Genomic DNA, 19,873 nt, shown 5'->3' with positions numbered 1-19,873 from the left:
CTCACGCCTGTAATCCCAGCACTTTGGGAGGCCGAGGCGGGAGGATCACCTGAGATCAGGAGTTCAAGACCAGCCTGGTCAACATGGTGAAACCCCGTCTCTACTAAAAATACAAAAATTAGCCAGGTGCCTGTAATCCCAGCTACTCAGGAGGCTGAGGCAGGAGAATCGCTTGAACCCAGGAGGCAGAGGTTGCAGTGAGCCGAGATTGTGCCACAGAACTCCAGCCTGGGCAACAGAGCGAGACTCCGTCTCAAAAGAAAAAAAGGAAGAGCTGGGACTTTTCAGAGATTCATTCATAAGGTCTTCTTCCTCCCTGCTGCTTCTGCTGCATTTTTTTCTGTTGAACAAGACCCCTTCCTTCCCAGAACATCCAGGTGATGGGAAGTGCTGAGCAAATTAAGGCTGCTGTTCTACTAAACAATGAACCGAGAGAGGCAACCCTTAGCCATCCACAGAAAAGCTACGTGAGCAAAAGCAAGAGACAGGAAGATTGTCTTCAAAAAAAAACCTTGCTAAGAAGCGGAGGTCCAGAAAGACACAAAGAATGACAGAGACAGACATACATAGACCGAGTGATAGGTAGAAAGAGAGAAGGATTATTCACATAGAGGTGACAGAGGCAAAGAAGGATGGAGGGCAAAAGAGACAGGCCTTAGCAGAAATATGGAGACAGGCTGTCATAGATTCTGAGAGACACCAAAGTCACAGAACTGATAAAATGGTTATAAACAAAAAGGACCAGAAAAATAGAAATAAAGGCCGGCAAGAAGCAACCCCAAGGCTGAAAGGCACAGAGAGTCTAGACAGTGAAATAGAATGAGTGACAAGGAGAAACACCCAGGCTCAGGAGCGATGGAGGAAATACTGGCAGATAGAGAGATCAGAAGAGCAAGAGGAGAGGTGGGAACAGAGAAGAGGGGGGACGAGTCCGGGAAGCTGAGAAGCAGAAGGCAGAGGAGGCAGTCAGTGGGAAGATTCACCAACAGAAGAGACTGGGAGATATGGGGACTTGGAGGCAGGCAGAAAGACAAAGGACAAACAGCTGCAGTGCAAAACCTAAAGACAGAGGCTGACAGTAACCGGTCGGCAGAGACTGATAGGAAGATGCGGACAAGTCAGAATCAGGGGTGTCAACTGAGATGCAAATATAGGCAAAGGAGCTGACAAAGAGAATCACAAGAGAAAAAGGAGAGCGCAGAACAATTTAAATATCCAGGCTGGGCGTGGTGGGTCACGCCTGTAATCCCAGCACTTTGGGAGGCCGAGGCAGGCGGATCACCTGAGGTCAGGAGTTCAAGACCAGCCCGGCCAACATGGTGAAACCTCGTCTCTACTAAAAGTACAAAAATTCATCCCAGCACTTTGGGAGGCTGAGGCGGGCGGATCATGAGGTCAGGAGATTGAGACCATCCTGGCTAACATGGTGAAACCTCGTCTCTACTAAAAATACAAAAAATTAGCCGGGCGTGGTGGCAGGCGCCTGTAATCCCAGCTACTGAGGAGGCTGAGGCAGGAGAATTGTTTGAACCTGGGAGGCCGAGGTTGTTATAGTGAGCTGAGATCGTGCCACTGCACTCCAGTGGGGGTAACAGAGTGAGACTCTGTCTCAAAAAAAAAAAAAAGAATACCCAAAGAACAAAGAAGAGGCAGGAACCCAGAAATGAAAAGAGGAGAAAAAGAAATACAGGTGTGAAAAAAAAAAATGAGAGGGATTGTGAGAAGTCTCCACCATATAGTCATAAAAACAGGCGCAAAGGATGAAAACCAATCGAGACTGAGGAAAACACAGTTGGAAGGAGCTAAACACAAGCAGAAAATAAGAGCAGAGCATTTAAATGTAATTAGATAAAAACCCAAGAGGCAAAGGTATAGATAGTGAGCTAGAGAAATAATGTAGAATTTTGTCAGAGTCTGTACTTTTAGAAGTCATATGTTTGCTGGCTGGGCATGGTGGCTCACGCCTGTAATCCCAGCACTTTGGGAGACTGAGGTAGGAGGAGTGGTTGAGCTCAGGAGTTCAAGACCAGTCTGGGCAACATATTGAGACCTCCTCTCTACAAAAAAAAAAAAAAATTTCTTTGTTCTTTCTTCTTCTTCTTTTTTTTTTTTTTTTTTTATTGAGACAGAGTTTCATTCTTGCTGCCCAGGCTGCAATGCAGTGGCACAATCTTGGCTCACTGCAACCTCCGCCTCCTGGACTCAAGCAATTCTCCTGCCTCAGCCTCCCTAGTAGCTGGGATTACAGGTACCCACCACCACACTCGGCTAATTTTTGTGTTTTTAGTAGAGACAGGATTTCACCATATTGGCCAGGCTGGTCTCAAACTCCTGACCTCAGGTGATCCGCCCACCTTGGGCTTCCAAACTGCTGGGATTATATGTGTGAGCCAACACACCCGGCCAAAAAAAACTTTTCAATTAAAAAAAAAAAGTAATATCTGCAAAACTCAATTTGCCATCTTAACTGAATGCCTTGATTAACAAAAATGTTGTCTGCCTTGAGTTTTTAAAGAAAAAGAAATATGACAAACTCACGTGAGGAATCTATTCCTTAAATACCTGTTGAGGTTGATATGAATTGATTCTAAGTCATACACCTTTTCTTTGGCCATTGGTATACATTCATGATGGTTTGAGTGAGTGTCCCTTTTGGTAATACTTGATAGTGTCTATGAGGCCGGGCGCGGTGGCTCATGCCTGTAATCCCAGCACTTTGGGAGGCCGAGGCAGGTGGATCACAAGGTCAGGAGATCGAGACCATCCTGGCCAACACGGTGAAACCCCGTCTCTACTAAAAATACAAAAAATTAGCCGGGCGTGGTGGCGGGCGCCTGTAGTCCCAGCTACTCAGGAGGCTGAGGCAGGAGAATGGCGTGAACCCGGGAGGCGGAGCTTGCAGTGAGCCGAGATCGCACCACTGCACTCCAGCCTGGGTGACAGAGCAAGATTCCATCTTAAAAAATAAATAGATAGATAGATAGATAGATAGATAGATAGATAGATAGATAGATAGATATAGTGTCTGTGAAGCGTGCCCAAGAACTTGACCATTAGGGAAACATGGCTGTTTCTGTGGATTAACGAGTCAAGCCCATACAGGAAGAGTGAGATCAGCTCCCAGGTGGGGCAGGATGTAGTGGACGCTTGGAAGAATTTGGGACCACACACGAATTGCTACCATGGTGAGCCAGTGAAACTTGAGGAACGCAGGACTGGATTGTGATTACAACTGAGTAAGTAGACAGAGAATTGGAGTGTGGGCGACATAAAAATGATGTGAATCAAAGAAGAATGGTCAATGAAGACCCTAAAAAAAGGACGTTCAAAAATGCAGAGGTTAAAAAAAAAAAAAAAAAAGCAGAGGTTGCCAGATGCTCCATTTGGTAGGAGTCTACTTAGCAGAGTGGTGCTTTGTCAGACCTTACCGTGGCCCAGGGAAATGGTCCTCAAGACGGACTCCATGATTACCAAGCTACTTGCTAATGATTTCTTTGTCCTCCAGGATGGGGAAGGGGCTTTTCTGGATGGGATACATTGATATTTTATGGCCTTGAAACACTATCCTGATTATATATTAATAAATTGCTATGCAAATAATGGCATTAGTTGCATCAGTCTCTTATGAGCGTGGTTACTTTGAGCTACTTTTTGGCTCCAATGGTGTCCTGATTTATAATTCAATGCTAGATTGTGGAGGCTTTGCCTTGGGAAGGTTTCCACCCTGACGTGTCCTGATACCCTCTATAATCAAAAAGCAAATCCTGGCTGGGTGCAGTGGCTCATGCCTATAATCCCAGCACTTTGGGAGGCCGAGGCTGGTGGATCACTTGAGGTCAGGGGTTTGAGACCAGCCTGGCCAACATGGTGAAACCTCATCTCTACTAAAAATATAAAAATTAGCTGGGCGTGGTGGCGGGCGCCTGTAACGCCAGCTACTCGGGAGCCTGAGGCAGGAGAATCGTTTGAACTCAGGAGGTGGAGGTTACAGTGAGCTGAGATCGCACCACTGCACTCTAGCCTGGGCGACAGAGCAAGACTCTGTTTCGAAAAAACAAAAAAAGCAAATCCAGTGTCAGGCGAGTTGGTTGATTCCTGTAATTCCAGCACTTTGGGAGGCTAAGGCTTGGGCCCAGGAGTTCAAGACTGGCCTGGGTAACATAGCAAAACCTCATCTTTTTTTTTTTTTTCTTTCTGAGACAGAGTCTCACTGTGTCGCCCAGGCTGGAGTGCAGTGGCTCGATCTTGGCTCGCTGCAGCCTCCACCTCCTGGGTTCAAACGATTCTCATGCTTCAGCCTCCCGAGTAGCTGGGACTACAGGCGTGCACCAGCACACCTAGCTAAGTTTTGTATTTTTAGTAGAGACGGGGTTTCACCATGTTGGCCAGGCTGGTCTCGAACTCCTGACCTCAAGTGATCCGCCCACCTTGGCCTCCCAAAATGCTGGGATTACAGGCGTGAGCCATCACACCCAGCCGATTCAGAGAGTTTAGAATGATTTTCTTTTCTTTTTCTTTTTCTTTTTTTTTTTTTTTTTTTGAGACGGAGTCTCGCTCTGTCACCCAGGCTAGAGTGCAGCCGCGAGATCTCGGCTCACTGCAAGCTCCGCCTCCCGGGTTCACGCCATTCTCCTGCCTCAGCCCCCCGAGTAGCTGGGACTACAGGCGCCCGCCACCACACCCGGCTAATATTTTGTATTTTTAGTAGAGATGGGGTTTCACCATGTTAGCCAGGATGGTCTCGATCTCCTGACCTCGTGATCCGCCCGCCTCGGCCTCCCAAAGTGCTGGCATTACAGGCGTGAGCCACCGTGCCGGGCATGCAGAATGATTTTCAGTGCCAAGGGTTGAAACCAAAAGAATCCTGTAGCCAAATTAATCCTGAGTCAACAAGAAAATTAAACAGAAAACTTCATAACTGAACTGTCAAAACTTTATCACATAATATCTGGATTTTGTTGGGCTGAAAATTAGAAGTCCTCATTTTGCAAAAAACTATGTAAGGGAAGTTACTCTTTAGAAAGGAGCTCTTGTGTTGAAATGAAATATTTATTTAGGAGCATCCCTGGCTGAACATTTGTTGTGCCCCTTCCCCATGTCAGGCACCTTTTATTTATTTATTTATTTATTTATTTTATTTATTTATTTTTGAGACGGAATTTTGCTCTTGCTGCCCAGGCTGGAGTGCAGTGGTGTGATCTCAGCTCACTGCAACCTCTGCCTGATGATTTCAAGTGATTCTCCTGCCTCAGCCTCCTGAGTAGCTGGGATTACAGGCACCCGCCACCACACCCAGCTAATTTTTTGTATTTTTAGTAGAGACAGGGTTTCACCAGGCTGGCCAGGTTGGCCAGGCTGGTTTCGAACTCCTGATCTCGTGATCCACCCGCCTCTGCCTCCCAAAGTGCTGAGATTACAGGCGTGAGCCACCGCACCTTTTATACATTATCCCATTTAATCTCACACAACAGAGCTTCATCTCATCTTTTGTTTTTATTTTTATTTTTTGAGACGGGGTCTCACCCTGTCACCCAGGCTGGAGTACAGTGGTGCAATCATAGCTCACTGCAGCCTCCAACTCCTGGCTCCTGGGCTCAGGCGATTCTCCTGCCTTAGCCTCCTGAGTAGGTGGGATTACAGACATGCATCACTACACCCAGATAAATTTTTTTTTTTTTAATAGAGACAGGGTTTCACCATGTTCCCCAGGCTGGTCTCAAATTCCTGGGCTCAAGCAATCCACCCACCTCAGCCTCCCAAAGTGGTAGGATTACAGGCATGAGCCATTGCGCCCAGCCATTTTTTTTTTTTTTTTAGTTGAGATAGGGTCTCACTCTGTCACCCAGGTTGGAGTGCAGTTGCACGAACATGGCTCACTGCAGCCTTGACCTCCTGGGCTCAAGCGATTCTCCCACCTCAGCCTCCTGAGTAGCTGAGACCACAGGTGTGTGCCACCACGCCTGGCTAATTTAAAAAATCTTTTTTTATTTTTCCAGAGATGGGGTCTCACCATGTTTCCCAGGCTGGTCTGGAACCCCTGGGCTCAAGGGATCCTCTTGCCTTGGCCTCCCAAAGTGCTGGGATACAGGCATGAGTCACTGCACCTGTTCTCATTCTAGCTTTCAGATGAAAAAACAAACAGGCCGGGCGCGGTGGCTCATGCCTGTAATCCCGGTGCTTTGGGAGGCCGAGGCAGGCAGATCACTTGAGGCCAGGAGTTTGAGACCAGCCTGGCCAACATGGTGAAATCCCGTCTCTACTAAAAATACAAAAATTAGCTAGGTGAGTCTGGGCGCGGTAGCTCACGCCTGTAATCCCAGCACTTTGGGAGGCCAAGGTGGGCGGATCACAAGGTCAGGAGATCGAGACCATCCTGGCTAACACAGTGAAACCCCATATCTACTAAAAATACAAAAAATTAGCTGGGCGTGTTGGCGGGCGCCTGTGGTTCCAGCTACAGCTGAGGCAGGGGAATGGCGTGAACCTGGGAGGCGGAACTTGCAGTGAGCTGAGATCGTGCCACTGCACTCCAGCCTGGACAACAGAGCGAGAGTCTGTCTCAAAAAAAAAAAAATTAGCTAGGTGTGGTGGCAGGTCCCTGTAGTACCACCTACTTGGGAGGCTGAGGCAGGAGAATAGCTTGAACCCCAGAGGTGGAGGTTGCAGTGAGCCAAGATCGTGCCACTGCACTCCAGCCTGGGCAACAGAACAAGACTCCATCTCAAAAAAAAAAAAAAAAAAAAAAAAAAAAGATTATCCAGTCTCATCTTTTCATTTTGCAGAGAACTGAAGGAACTGAAGCCTAGAGAGGTTAAGTGACTTATCCAAGCATACTCAGCTAGTCTGTAGCACAGCCAGAATCAGAATCGAGGTCTTTGGTTTGGTTCAGGGCTCTTTCCTATACACTATTTTGCCTCTTTCTTTATAGAAAGGCCACAGAGTGGAGAAATTTCAAGGTAGAAAGGTAGAGTCAGCTGACAACAAAACATCCATCGAGTCAGATAAATTGCCTCTGAAGTGATATTTATAAGTCAGGGTGTTTCAGTTTGAAAGGCAGACTCTAGGCTAGGCTTGGTGGCTCACGCCTGTAATCCCAGCACTTTGGGAGGCCAAGGCGGGCAGATCACGGGGTCAGGAGATCGAGACCATCCTCGCTAACCCAGTGAAACCCTGTCTCTAATAAAAATACAAAAAATTAGCTGGGCGTGGTGGCAGGCGCCTGTAGTCCCGGCTACTCGGGAGGCTGAGTCAGGAGAATGGCGTGAACCCGGGAGGCAGAGCTTGCAGTGAGCCGAGATCGCGCCACTGCACTCCAGCCTGGGCGACAGAGCAAGACTCTGTCTCAAAAAAAAAAAAAAAAAAAAAAAAAAGGCAGACTCCTGTGGTCAAATATTGATTTCTGCACTTTTCAGGAACACAGTAATTGTGGAGGGCAGAGGTTCATTTCAGCTTTCGTCTGTAGACATGAACATCACTTAGCTTGGTACTGTGGAACATATTCTTTTTTTTTTTTTTTTTTGAGACGGAGTCTCACTCTGTCACCCAGGCTGGAGTGCAGTGGCATAATCTCAGCTCTGTGCAAACTCCACCTCCCTGGTTCAAGTGATTCTCCTGCCTCAGCCTCCCGAGTAGCTGGGACTACAGGCATATGCCACCACGCCCAGCTAATTTTTTGTATTTTTAGTAGAGATGGGATTTCTTTGTTTTTTTTTTTTTGGAGATGGAGTCTGAAGCCCAGGCTGGAGTGCAGTAGTGAGATCTTGGCTCACTGCAGGCTCTGCCTGCCGGGTTCCATTCTCCTGCCTCAGCCTCCCTAGTATCTGGGACTCTAGGCGCCCACCACACCCGGCTAATTTTTTGTATTTTTAGTAGAGACGGGGTTTCACTGTGTTAGCCAGGCTGGTCTCGATCTCCTGACCTCGTGATCTGCCCGCCTCGGCCTCCAAAAGTGCTAGGATTATAGGCATGAGCCACCGCACCCGGCCGGAGACAGGGTTTCAACGTGTTAGCCAGGATGGTCTCCATCCTCTGACCTCATGATCCGCCCGACTTGGCCCCCCAAAGTGCTCGGATCACAGGTGCGAGCCACTGCGCCCGGCCGATAGTAAATAATTTATTTGGCTGAAGCTTTGCCCCTCACTCTGGCCTGCCAGTCTGTGCCCTGAAGAGCACTCCCTCATCTCCTAAACCTTCACCAGTTGGCATTGCTAATCCTGGGGCCTGAGAGGCTGGCATGGCAGCTCTCTCTGCCTCAGATCCCAGGTCAGGGCACTGCTAGAAGAGGATAAAGAAGCCTGCAAAACTGGAGGGCCGCAAATTCCTGCTGCACTGACGCAGGCCAGCCCTGCTACCTAGCTATTCACTTGCTCTCCTTAGCAGCTTGTCCAAACATCGTTTTCTTCAAACTCCTGCCCTTCCTTCCCCAACCCTAACTGTGTGGAATCCAAATATTTCCACCTCAACAGCAAACAGGAATGGGGTGCTGGGGAGATGGAGGAGATGGGGGAGGGAAACGGGAACAGTCTAGGGCCACTGCAGCAGCATTTCCTTGAAATAGATTGAACCTAACAATTCGTATAAGGCCGGCTGCGGTGGCTCATGCCTGTAATCCCAGCACTTTGGGAGGCCGAGGCAGATGGGTCACCTGAGGTCAGGAGTTCAAGACCAACCGGGTCAACATGGCAAAACCATGTCTCTACCAAAAATACAAAAATTAGCTGGGCATGGTGCCAGGTGCCTGTAATTCCAGCTATTCAGGAGGCTGAGGCAGCAGAATCACTTGAACCCAGGAGGTGGAGGTTGCAGTGAGCCGAGATCACACCATTGCACTTCAGCCTGGGCAACAGAGTGAGACTCCATCTCAAAAAAAAAAAAAAATTCATATGAACTTTGCATTCTGCTTCAAAATCGATATCTGTTTTAAAATAAAATACTGGTCAGGCACAGTGGCTCACACCTGTAATCCCAGCAGTTTGGGAGGCCAAGGCGGGAAGATGACTTGAGTCCAGAAGTTTGAGACCAGCCTGGGCAATATAGTGAGAGCCCCATCTCTACAACTAATAAAAATATTAGCCAGGCGGCCGGGCGCAGTGGCTCACGCCTATAATCCTAGCACTTTTGGGAGGCCGAGGCGGGTGGATTGCCTGAGCTCAGGAGTTCGAGACCAGCCTGGGCAACATGGTAAAACCTCGTCTCTACTAAAATACAAAAAAAAAAAAAATTAGCTGGGCATGGCGGTATGCGCCTGTAGTCCCAGCTACTCAGGAGGCTGAGGCAGGATAATTGCTTGAACCTGGGAGGCAGAGGTTGCAGTGAGCCGAGATCGTGCCACTGCACTCCAGCCTGGGCGACAGAATGAGACTCCATCTCAAAAAAAAAAAAAAAAAAAGTCAGGCACAGTGGTACACATCTACAGTCCTAGCTACTCAGGAAGCTCAGGTGGGAGGTCACTCAGCCTCCTGGAGTTGGAGGCTACAGTAAGTCAAGATTGTGTCCTGCACTGCAGCCTGGGCAACAGTGGAGTCTGGAGTCTGTCCCTAAAAAAAATTAAAAAGATAAAATAAAATACCATTTGAAATAAAATTACAATACTTGTTTTTTAAAAAAATTTTACAAAATGACAAGTGAAACTGTCGTTTTTTTTTTTTTTTTTTTTTTTGAGACAGAGTCTCGCTCTGTCGCCCAGGCTGGAGTGCAGTGGCACCATCTCAGCTCACTGCAAGCTCCGCCCCCCAGGTTCACGCCATTCTCCTGCCTCAGCCTCTTGAGTAGCTGGGACTACAGGCGCCCGCCAACACGCCCGGCTAATTTTTTTTGTATTTTTAGTAGAGACGGGGTTTCACCGCGTTAACCAGGATAGTCTCGATCTCCTGACCTCGTGATGTGCGCGCCTCGGCCTCCGAAAGTGCTGGGATTACAGGCGTGAGCCACCGCGCCCTGCCCAATTTTATGATTTAAGGAAGATGTGCCAATTTATTGTGGCTCCAAGTATCACTGGGACAGTTCATTTTTCTTTATTCTCTGTCTTTTGTTTGTTTGTTTTTTTGAGACGGAGTTTTGCTCTTGTTGCCCAGGCTGGAGTGCAATGGTGCGATCTTGGCTGACTACAACCTCTGCCTCCTGTGTTCAAGCGATTCTCCTGCCTCAGCCTCCTGAGTAGCTGGGATTACAGGCACATGCCACCATGCCCGGCTGTTTTTTATATTTTTAGTACAGACTAGGTTTCACCATATTGGCCAGGCAGGTCTTGAACTGGTCTCAAGTGATCTGCCCGCCTTGGCCTCCTAAACTGCTGGGATTACAGGCGTGAGCCACTGCACCCAGATTTTATTCTCTTTTTTTTTTTTTTTTTTTTTTTTTGAGACGAAGTTTCGCTCTTGTTGCCCAGGCTGGAGCACAATGGCGCTATCTTGGCTCACTGCAACCTCTGCCTCCCAGGTTCAAGCGATTCTCCTGCCTCAGCTTTCCAAGTAGTTGGGATTACAGGCCCACACCACCATGCCCGGCTAATTTTTTGTATTTTTAGTAGAGATGGGGTTTCACCATGGCCAGGCTGGTCTTGAACTTCTAACCTCAGGTGATGCGCCCACCTCAGTCTTCCAGAGTGCTGGGATTACAGGCGTGAGCCACCTTGCCCAGCCGGCTTTATTCTCTTTATAACAAATATTTATAAAGGGCCTACTACATGCCAAGCACAAACTATGAGGTATAATAGTGAGTCAATGAACCAGAGCCCTGGCATCAGAGAGCCTACACTCAGGACTGTGTTAGAGAGTGGGGAACTGAGAAAGTAGGAGTCATTCGGCAGAGGGAAACCAGGGGTGACAGATACAGAAACAGGTCATCCTTGGCCGGGCGCATTGGCTCACACCTATAATCCTAGCACTTTGGGAGGCCGAGGCAGACAGATCACTTGAGGTCAGAGGTTCAAGACCAGCCTGGTCAACATGGGGAAACCCCGTCTCTACTAAAATTACAAAAATTAGGCAGGTGTGTTGGTGTGCACCTGTAATCCCAGCTACTCAGGAGGCTGAGGTGGGAGAATCGTTTGAACCCAGGAGGCGGAGGTTGCAGTGAGCCAAGATTGCACCACTGCACTCCAGCCTGGGTGACAGAGTGAGACCCTGTCTCTCAAAAGAAAGGGAAATAAAAAGAAACTGAACAAACAGGTCATTCAAGTACCTGTAGCCTGAGAATGAGCAGATGAATCTAAAGGATGGGATGGTTGCATTCTGACATCCAAAGGGTTCTCCAGAAGCCGACTCAGGCACTTTCCTTCCAAAACTGCATCCAGTGCACTCAGTCTGCGCGTGACCCTGCCATCGACGCACTGCGCAAATCGGGAACTGAGGAGTCGTCCCTGAACAATGCCACCCACCTCCCACCACAGATGCACACATCCAGTTAATTCAGGACGGCTTTCCCACCCACCCATCCTTTCCATCTCCGCTGTCCCATCTGGTCCGAGTCACCATCATCTCCAGTCTAAGCGACATAATTAATAATGGCCGGCCGGGCAGGGTGGCTCACACCTGTAATCCCAGCCCTTTAGGAGGCCAAGGCGGGCGGATCACGAGGTCAAGAGATCGAGACCATCCTGGCTAACATGGTGAAACCGTGTCTCTATTAGCCGGGCGTGACGGCGGGTGCCTGCAGTCCCAGCTACTCGGGAGGCTGAGGCAGGAGAATGGCATGAACCCAGGAGGCGGAGCTTGCAGTGAGTCGAGATCGCGCCACTGCACTCCAACCTGAGCGACAGAGCGAGACTCCGTTTCAAAATAAATAAATAAATAAAATAATAATAATAAAGATAATGGCCTCGTAACTATTCTCCACAGAACAGCCAGTTTGTGATTGTTATGATGCAAATCTGATCATGTCATTCCCGATGGCTCTTCCTTCTTCTTAAGAAAGAAGCATAACTCATCACATGGTCTGTGGCCTTCCAAGGGCTCCCCTCTTGTCCACTCACCAGACTCAGAGTACTTCCTATTTCACATTTTTTTTTTTTTTTTTGAGACGGAGTCTTACTCTGTTACCCAGGCTGGAGTGCATGGTGTGATCTCAGCTCACTGCAACCTCTGCCTCCTGGTTTCAAACAATTCTCCTGCCTCAGCCTCCTGGGTAGCTGGGATTACAGGCACCTGCCACCACACCTTGCTAATTTTTGTATTCTTAGTAGAGATGGGGTTTCACCATGTTGGCTGGGCTGGTCTCGAACTCCTGAACTCAGGTGATCTGCCCACCTCTGCCTCCCAAAGTGCTGGGATTACAGGCATGAGCCACTGGGTCCGGCCCACTCTTGTTTTTTGGGACAGGGGTTGTGCTCTGTCACTCAGGCTGAATTGCAGTGGTGCGATCTCGGCTCACTGCAACCTCTGCCTCTCAGTTTCAAGCGATCTTCCTACCTCAGCCTCCCGGGTAACTGGAACTACAAGTGCACACCACATGCCCAGCTAATTTTTTTTTCTTTGTATTTTTAGTAAAGATGGGGTTCTGCCATGCTGACCCAGCTGGTCTTCAACTCTGGGACTCAAGTGATCTGCCCACCTTGGCCTCCCAATGTGTTGGGATTACGGGGGTGAGCCACCACACCCAGCCCCTGTTTCAGTCTCTGTGGACTTAGTTCATTTATTAAATACACCATATGCCCCTTCCTTACTCAGAAATCTATTCCTATTTCACTGCCCAGCGCCTGGTAGGCTTTCCTTCTCCCTCACGTCCATCTTCCCTCTTCCTACTCACTCCCTTCGTCTTACACATTCTCATTTTGTAGTGCTTATTTACAACATCTCCTCTTTTTTGTTTGTTTGTTTGTTTGTTTTGAGACAAAGTCTCACTCTGTCACCAGGCTGGAGCGCAGTGGTGCGATCTTAGCTCACTGCAACCTCCTCCTCCTGGGTTCACGCGATTTACTGCCTCAGCCTCCCTAGTAGCTGGGATTACAGGCACCCGCCACCATGCCCGGCTAATTTAGTATTTTTAGTAGAGACGAGGGTTTCACCACGTTGGCCGGGATGGTCTCGAAATCCTGACCTGTTGATCTGCCCACCTCGGCCTCCTAAAGTGCTGGGATTACAGGCATGAGCCACTGCGTCCAGTCTTTTTGTTTTTGGTTTTTTTTTTTTTTTTTCAAATTGAGACAGGATCTCATTCTGTTGCCAAGGCTGGAGTATAGCCTCCAGTACAATCTTGGGTCACTGCAGCCTCCACTTGCTGGGCTCAAGCCATCCTTCCACCTCAGGCCTGAGTAGCGGGGACTACAGGCATGAGACACCATACCTGGCAAATTTTTGTATTTTTTTGTGTTGAGGTTTCGTCATGTTGCCCAGGCTGGTCTTGAACTCTTGACCTCAAGCGATCCTCCTGCCTTGGTCTTCCAAAGTGCTGGGAATTACAGGAGTGACCCACGGCAACATCTCTTTTCCCAAATAAACGTCTATGACTCTTTCCATAAAATCAGGTGAGATCTCTGGACTTCTCACTGGAAGCACTTACTATAACTTTAATTGAAGAGCCAATTATGGACATTTAAAGGAAGCCCCTAACATGAAATAAACTTTTTAGAAAAAAGATGAGAAAAAGAAAAACACGGATAAAGCAAAGAGCATGCCTGGAGAATAAAACTTCAGAAAAGCTATTTGCCTTATAGAGACAAGAGAGTATGTCGTAGCCAGGAAATAAGAACATGATCCTACAAAAGAAGAACTAAAAAGAGCCGGGCGTGGTGGCTCACGTCTGTCATCCCAGCACTTCAGGAGGCCGAGGCGGGTGGATCACGAGGTCAGGAGTTCAAGACCAGCCTGGCCAACATGGTGAAACCCCATCTCTACTAAAAATACAAACAATAGCTGGACATGGTGGCGGGCGCCTGTAACTCCAGCTACTTGGGAGGCTGAGGCAGGAGAATTGGTTGAACCCGGGAGGCAGAGGTTGCAGTGAGCCGAGATTGCGCCACTGCACTCCAGCCTGGGCAACAGAGCAAGACTCCGTTTTTTAAAAAAAAAAAACTAAGAAAGAGTACTTAGTATTTGGAAATGAGAAGTGTGACACTTGATGGAAACGAAAAGTTCATGGAGGAGTTGGAAGAAAGTCTCCCAGAAAGAAGAGTAATGATGGCGATAGAATTAGAAAAGATGAGACAATTGTGGAACCAGTCCAAAAGACCCAACATCAAAATAACGGGAGATCCAGAAAGAGAAAACTGAGAAAAGAAAAAAATGAAAATCATCAATTAAAGAATGAGATATGGCCGGGTGTGGTGGCATGCGCCTGTAATCCCAGCCACTCGGGAGGCTGAGGCAGGAGAATAAAGTCCAACTTATCAAGCTTCTCTCTCTTTTTTTTTTTTTTCCTGAGATAGAGTTTCACTCTTGTTGCCCAGGCTGGATTGCAATTGCACGATCCCAGCTACTCTCAGGAGGCTGAGGTAGAAGAAGCACTTGAACCCCAGAGGCAGAGGTTGCAGTGAACCCAGATCGTGCCATTGCACTCCAGCCTGGGCAACAGAGCGAGACTCCATCTCAAAAAAAAAAAGTCCAGGCGCCGTGGCCCACATCTGTAATTCCAGCACTTTGGGAGGCCAAGGCGGACAAATCACAACGTCAGGAGTTCGAGACCAGCCTGGCCAACATGGTGAAACCCAATTTCTATTAAAAAGACGAAAAATAGCTGGGCTCGTGATGGCAGGAACCTGTAATCCCAGCTGCTTGGGAGGCTGAGGCAGGAGAATCGCTTGAACCCAGAAGGCGGAGGTTGCAGTGAGCCGAGATTGTGCCATTGCACTCCATGCACTCACTCCAGCCTGGGCGACAGGGCGAAACTCCATTTCAAAAAAAAAAAAAAAAAAAAAAGACCACACGCGGTGGCTCATGCCTGTAATCCCAGCACTTTGGGAGGCCTAGGCGGGCAGATCATGAGGTCAGGAGATCGAGACCATCCTGGCTAACACGGTGAAACCCCGTCTCTACTAAAAATACAAAAAAAAATTAGCCGGGCATGGTGGTGGGCGCCTGTAGTCCCAGCTACTCCGGAGGCTGAAGCAGAAGAATGGCGTGAACCTGGGAGGTGGAGCTTGCAGTGAGCTGAGATCACGCCACTGCACTCCAGCCTGGGCGACAGGGCGAGACTCCATCTCAAAAAAAAGAAAAAAAGAATGGGTAAAGGATCTGAATACATGTTTATCCAAAGACGATACACATGCTATAACAATATAACAAGTATGAACCTCAAAAACATCATAAAACGTCATGCTGGCCGGGCTTAGTGACGTGCACCTGCAGTCCTAGCTATTCTAGAGGCTGAAGTGGGAGGACCCTTTGAGCCCAGGAGTTTGAGGTTATAGTGAGCTATGATAGCACCAATGTACTTGAGCCTGGATGACAGAGTGAGACCTTCATCTCTAAAAAACAAATAACAACAACAACATCAACAACAAAACCATTATGCCAAGTAAAAGCAGACAACCACACACAAAAAAATTCATTATTCTATCATACCGTTTATATAAAATGTTGAGAACAGGTGAATCTATAGAGATGGAAAACAGAATAGTAGTTGCCTAGGGCTGAGGAATAGGAGGTAGGAGGAAATGGGGGAGTGAATGTGTAAAAGATTTCTTTGGGGGATGCTGGGAATGTTCTGGAACTAAATAGTGGTAACTGCACAAGTCTGTAAATATACTAATTTTGAATCATTAAAATTAAAATTCATTAACAATCATTGAATTATACACATGAAAACAAGTGAACTTCATGGATTGCAATTTTTTTTTTTTTTTTTTTTTTTAGGCAGAGTTTTGCTCTTGTTGCCCAGGCTGGAGTGCAATGGCGCAATCTCAGCTCACTGCACCCTCCACCTCCAGGTGCAAGCGATTCTTATGTCTCAGCCTCCAAAGTAGCTGGGATTACAGGCATGTGCCACCATGCCCCGCTAATTTTTGTATTTTTAGTAGAGACGGAGTTTCACCATGTTGCTTGGCTGGTCTCGAACTCCTGAGCTCAGGTGATCTGCCCACCTCGACTTCCCAATGTGCTGGGATGACAGGCATCAGCCAGGATGGTGGCCATGGAGTGCAAATTCTATCTCAATAATGCTGTTTTGAAAATAGTACAGAGAGTTCTTGTGTACCCTTCACGTAGCTTGAGAACTTTTTATTTTATTTTATTTTTGAGCAAGAGTCTCACTCGGTCACCCAGGCTGGAGTGCAATAGCATGATCTCGGCTCACTGCAACCTCCACCTCCAGGTGCAAGCGATTCTTATGTCTCAGCCTCTCAAGTAACTAGGATTATAGGCATGTGCCACCATGCCCCACTAATTTTTGTATTTTAATAGAGACAGGCTTTCACCATGTTGGCTAGGCTGGTCTCGAATTCCTGACCTCAGATGATCCACCTGCCTCAGCCTCTCAAAGTGCTGGGATTACAGGTGTGAGCCACCACACCCGCCCCCTGCCCATCCCCCAGAACTTTTTTTTTTTGAGACAGAGTCTCTTGCTCTGTCACCCAGACTGGAGTGCAGTGGCCCGATCTCAGCTCACTGCAACCTCTGCCTCCCAGGTTCACGCCATTCTCCTGCCTCAGCCTCCCGAGTAGCTGGGACTACAGGCGCCCGCCACCACGCCCGGCTAATTTTTTTGTATGTTTAGTAGAGATGGTGTTTCACCGTGTTAGCCAGGATGGTTTCGATCTCCTGACCTCGTGATCCACCCGCCTCGGCCTCCCAAAGTGCTGGGATTACAGGCGTGAACCACTGCACCCGGCCACCCCCCAGAACTTCTTATACAACCACAGTGCAACAATCAGACCAGGAAATTGACATTGGTACCATACTCTTTTTTTCTTTTTTGAGACGAAGTCTTGCTCTGTTGCCCAGGCTGGAGTGCAGTGGCTCTACCTCAGCTCACTGCAACCTCCACCCCTGGGTTCAAGCGATTCTCCTGCCTTAGCCTCTCAAGTAGCTTGAAGCACAGGTGCGTGCCACCATGCCCGGCTAATTTTTTGTATTTTTAGTAGAGACAGGGTTTCACCGTGTTAGCCAGGGTGGTCTCGATCTCCTGACCTCGTGATCCACCCCCCTCGGCCTCCCAAAGTGCTGGGATTACAGGCGTGAGCCACCGCGCCCAGCCACAATACTCTTAATGAAACTACAGACCATAGTAGGATTTCACCAGGGCTTAGAGCAATGTCTGGCACATAGTAAACCTTACACAGGTGATAATGACTTCACTACCATGATGATGATGATGATGAAGATGATAATGATGATGTTGGACCTTCTAGCACAGCCAGATTGATCTGATGCCTATTTTCAGAGCATGCCATGTTAGTTTCTATTTCTAAACCTTTTTTGGCCTGGCACGGTGGCTCACGCCTGAAATCCCAGCAATTTGGGAGGCTGAGGTGGGCAGATTACTTGAGCTCAGTAGTTCAAGACCATCCTGGCCAACATGGTGAGAACACATCTCTATTAAAAATACAAAAATAGACTGGGCACGGTGGCTCACACCTGTAATCCCAGGACTTTCGGAGGCCGAAGCAGGCTGATCACCTAAGGTCGGGAGTTCGAGACCAGCCTGACCAACATGGAGAAACGCCATCTCTACTAAAAATACAAAATTAGCCGGGTGTTGTGGCGCATACCTGTAATCCCAGCTACTCAGTAGGCTGAGGCAGGAGAATTGCTTGAATCCTGGAGGCAGAGGTTGCAGTGAGCCGAGATTGTGACACCGCACTCCAGCCTGGGCAACAGAGCGAGACTCTGCCTCAAAAAACAAAAAACAAACCAAAACCCCCACTTTTTTTCTTTGAAACAAGCCTCGCTCTGTCACCCAGGCTGGAGCGCAGTGGTGCCATCATGATCCTCTCACCTCAGCCTCCTGAGTAGCTGGGACTACAGGCACGTACCACTATGCCTAGTTAATATTTTTATTATTTGTAGAGATGAGGGTCTCAGTATGTTGCCCAGGCAGGTCTTAAACTCATGGACTTAACCAATCCTCTTGCCTCTGCCTCCCAACGTGCTAGGATTACTGGTATGAGTCATGGTGCCCAGCTTCTTTCTTAACTCTTTCTAGTAGTTCCACCACCTGGGATGACCTTTTTCCTTCCTCTCCATTTACCTTAATGAAATCTTCACATCCATCCATCTCCATCAAATCTTTAACAATTCTCCTCTGTGTTTTTTGACTGTAGGGACCTTTAGAACACCCAGCCCTTGCCGAAACTCCCCATTGTATTAAAAAATAGATTTTAGGCCGGGCATGGTGGCTCACGCCTGTAATCCCAGCACTTTGGGAGGGCTGAGGCAGGAGGATTTCGTAAGGTCAGGAGTTTGAGACCAGCCTGGCCAACATAGTGAAACCCTGTCTCTACTAAAAATACAAAAATTAGCCGGCAGTAGTGGCGCATGCCTGTAATCCAGCTACTCTGGAGGATGAGGCAGGAGAATTGCTTGAGCCTGGGAGGTGGAGGTTGTGGTGAATTGAGATCGCGCCATTGCACTCCAGTCTGGGCAACAGAGTGAGACCCTGTCTCAAAAAAACAAAAGGAATTGTTTTTAAATTTTTACCGTTCTGAAAGCACATTGACATCCTTTGAATTTTTTCCTAATTATTTCACTTTGATTTGTAAATTCTCAACTAGATTCAGGGGCTGTATGGGTTACAATTCCTCTGCATCCTCCACAATAAACTTGGTGGGAATTTCAGACTTTTTCTTCCCCCCGAGACAGAGTCTTGCTCTGTCGCCCAGGCTGGAGTGCAGTGGCGCGATCTCGGCTCACTGCAAACTCCCCCTCCCGGGTTCAAGCGATTCTGCTGACTCAGCCTCCCGAGTAGCTGGGACTACAGGTGCGCGCCACCACACCCAGCTAATTTTTGTATTTTTAGTAGAGACGGGGTTTCACCATGTTGGCCAGGCTGGCCTCGAACTCCTGGCCTGAAGTGATCCGCCGGCCTCGGCCTCCCAAAGTGCTGCGATTCCAGGCGTGAGCCACCGCGCCCGGCCAAGGTCTTGATTCTTGTCTGCCTTTCTGCTCCCCTGTGAACGCTACTGGTTGTCTTTTTTCCTGCTTTATCCCTCGTCCTCGGTAGACAATGATGGTTAAATGAATGAATGCATGAACAAATGACTGTCCTGGAGCTAGTACTGCATTGCATTGCATGTACCCATTGATGACAACAGACATCGTACAATGCGCAATCTTGGCAAATTTATTCAAACCCTGCAGACTTCGGTCTCTCACAGTGATGTGAGAGCCCATCACACGCTGAGGTCTGTCAGAGGCCCCAGAAACAGCCTCGGAAACGGAGGAGGCGGGGCTTCACCCAGACCACACCCCCTTGAGTTCAAAGCCTTTCCGCCTATGGGCCCGCCTCCTCGGCGCAGTGTGCAACTCTAATTGGTCCTCTCACTAATCTATCTGAGCACCTCGGCGCCGATTGGATCAACTGCTGAACTCGGGTTGCGCACTTCCCGGCGCTGGGAACGCGAAGCGGACGGAGGCTGGCCGCCATTGCGCTGCGGTGAAAGCGGCCTCCTGTGTGAGGGGCTGTGGGGTGCGTGGCAGGCGTTTAAGGCCAGGCTGCGGGAGGCGTGGTCGGGTCGGGCCGAGTGACCGAAGGGGTTAGGCCGGGCGGGGCTGGAGGCACTGTGTGGCGGCACTGCAGGCCGGGGTCCCCGGACGCCTTTCTGCTGCGCTTCTTGTGGGCCCGGGCCTGTGGTTAGTGAATTTTTCTATCCCGCCGCTCCCCAGATTCTCCGGATATGGCCGGAGTATTTCCTTATCGAGGGCCGGGTAACCCGGTGCCTGGCCCTCTAGCCCCGCTACCGGACTATATGTCGGAAGAGAAGCTGCAGGAGAAAGGTGAGGCG

The 19,873-nt window shown here is 48.6% G+C and overlaps 1 protein-coding gene across 1 annotated transcript in view; it reads left to right on the top strand.

The window, feature by feature from the left end:
- Positions 1–19,450: 19,450 nt before the first annotated feature.
- PRPF8 (pre-mRNA processing factor 8) overlaps positions 19,451–19,873 on the top strand; it is a 34,394-nt gene continuing 33,971 nt past the window's right edge. The window contains exons 1-2 of the mRNA XM_054459736.2: positions 19,451–19,557; positions 19,755–19,865. Coding sequence (XP_054315711.1) covers positions 19,766–19,865 — 100 coding nt within the window. The 5' untranslated portion in view covers positions 19,451–19,557; positions 19,755–19,765. The remainder of the gene's footprint in view (positions 19,558–19,754; positions 19,866–19,873) is intronic.

The sequence above is a fragment of the Pongo pygmaeus genome, chromosome 19 (genome assembly GCF_028885625.2).
Source record: "Pongo pygmaeus isolate AG05252 chromosome 19, NHGRI_mPonPyg2-v2.0_pri, whole genome shotgun sequence".
Taxonomy (NCBI): domain Eukaryota; kingdom Metazoa; phylum Chordata; class Mammalia; order Primates; family Hominidae; genus Pongo; species Pongo pygmaeus.
The sequence above is the reverse complement of the archived record's forward strand: the minus strand, read 5'-3'. Positions and strand labels throughout refer to the sequence as shown.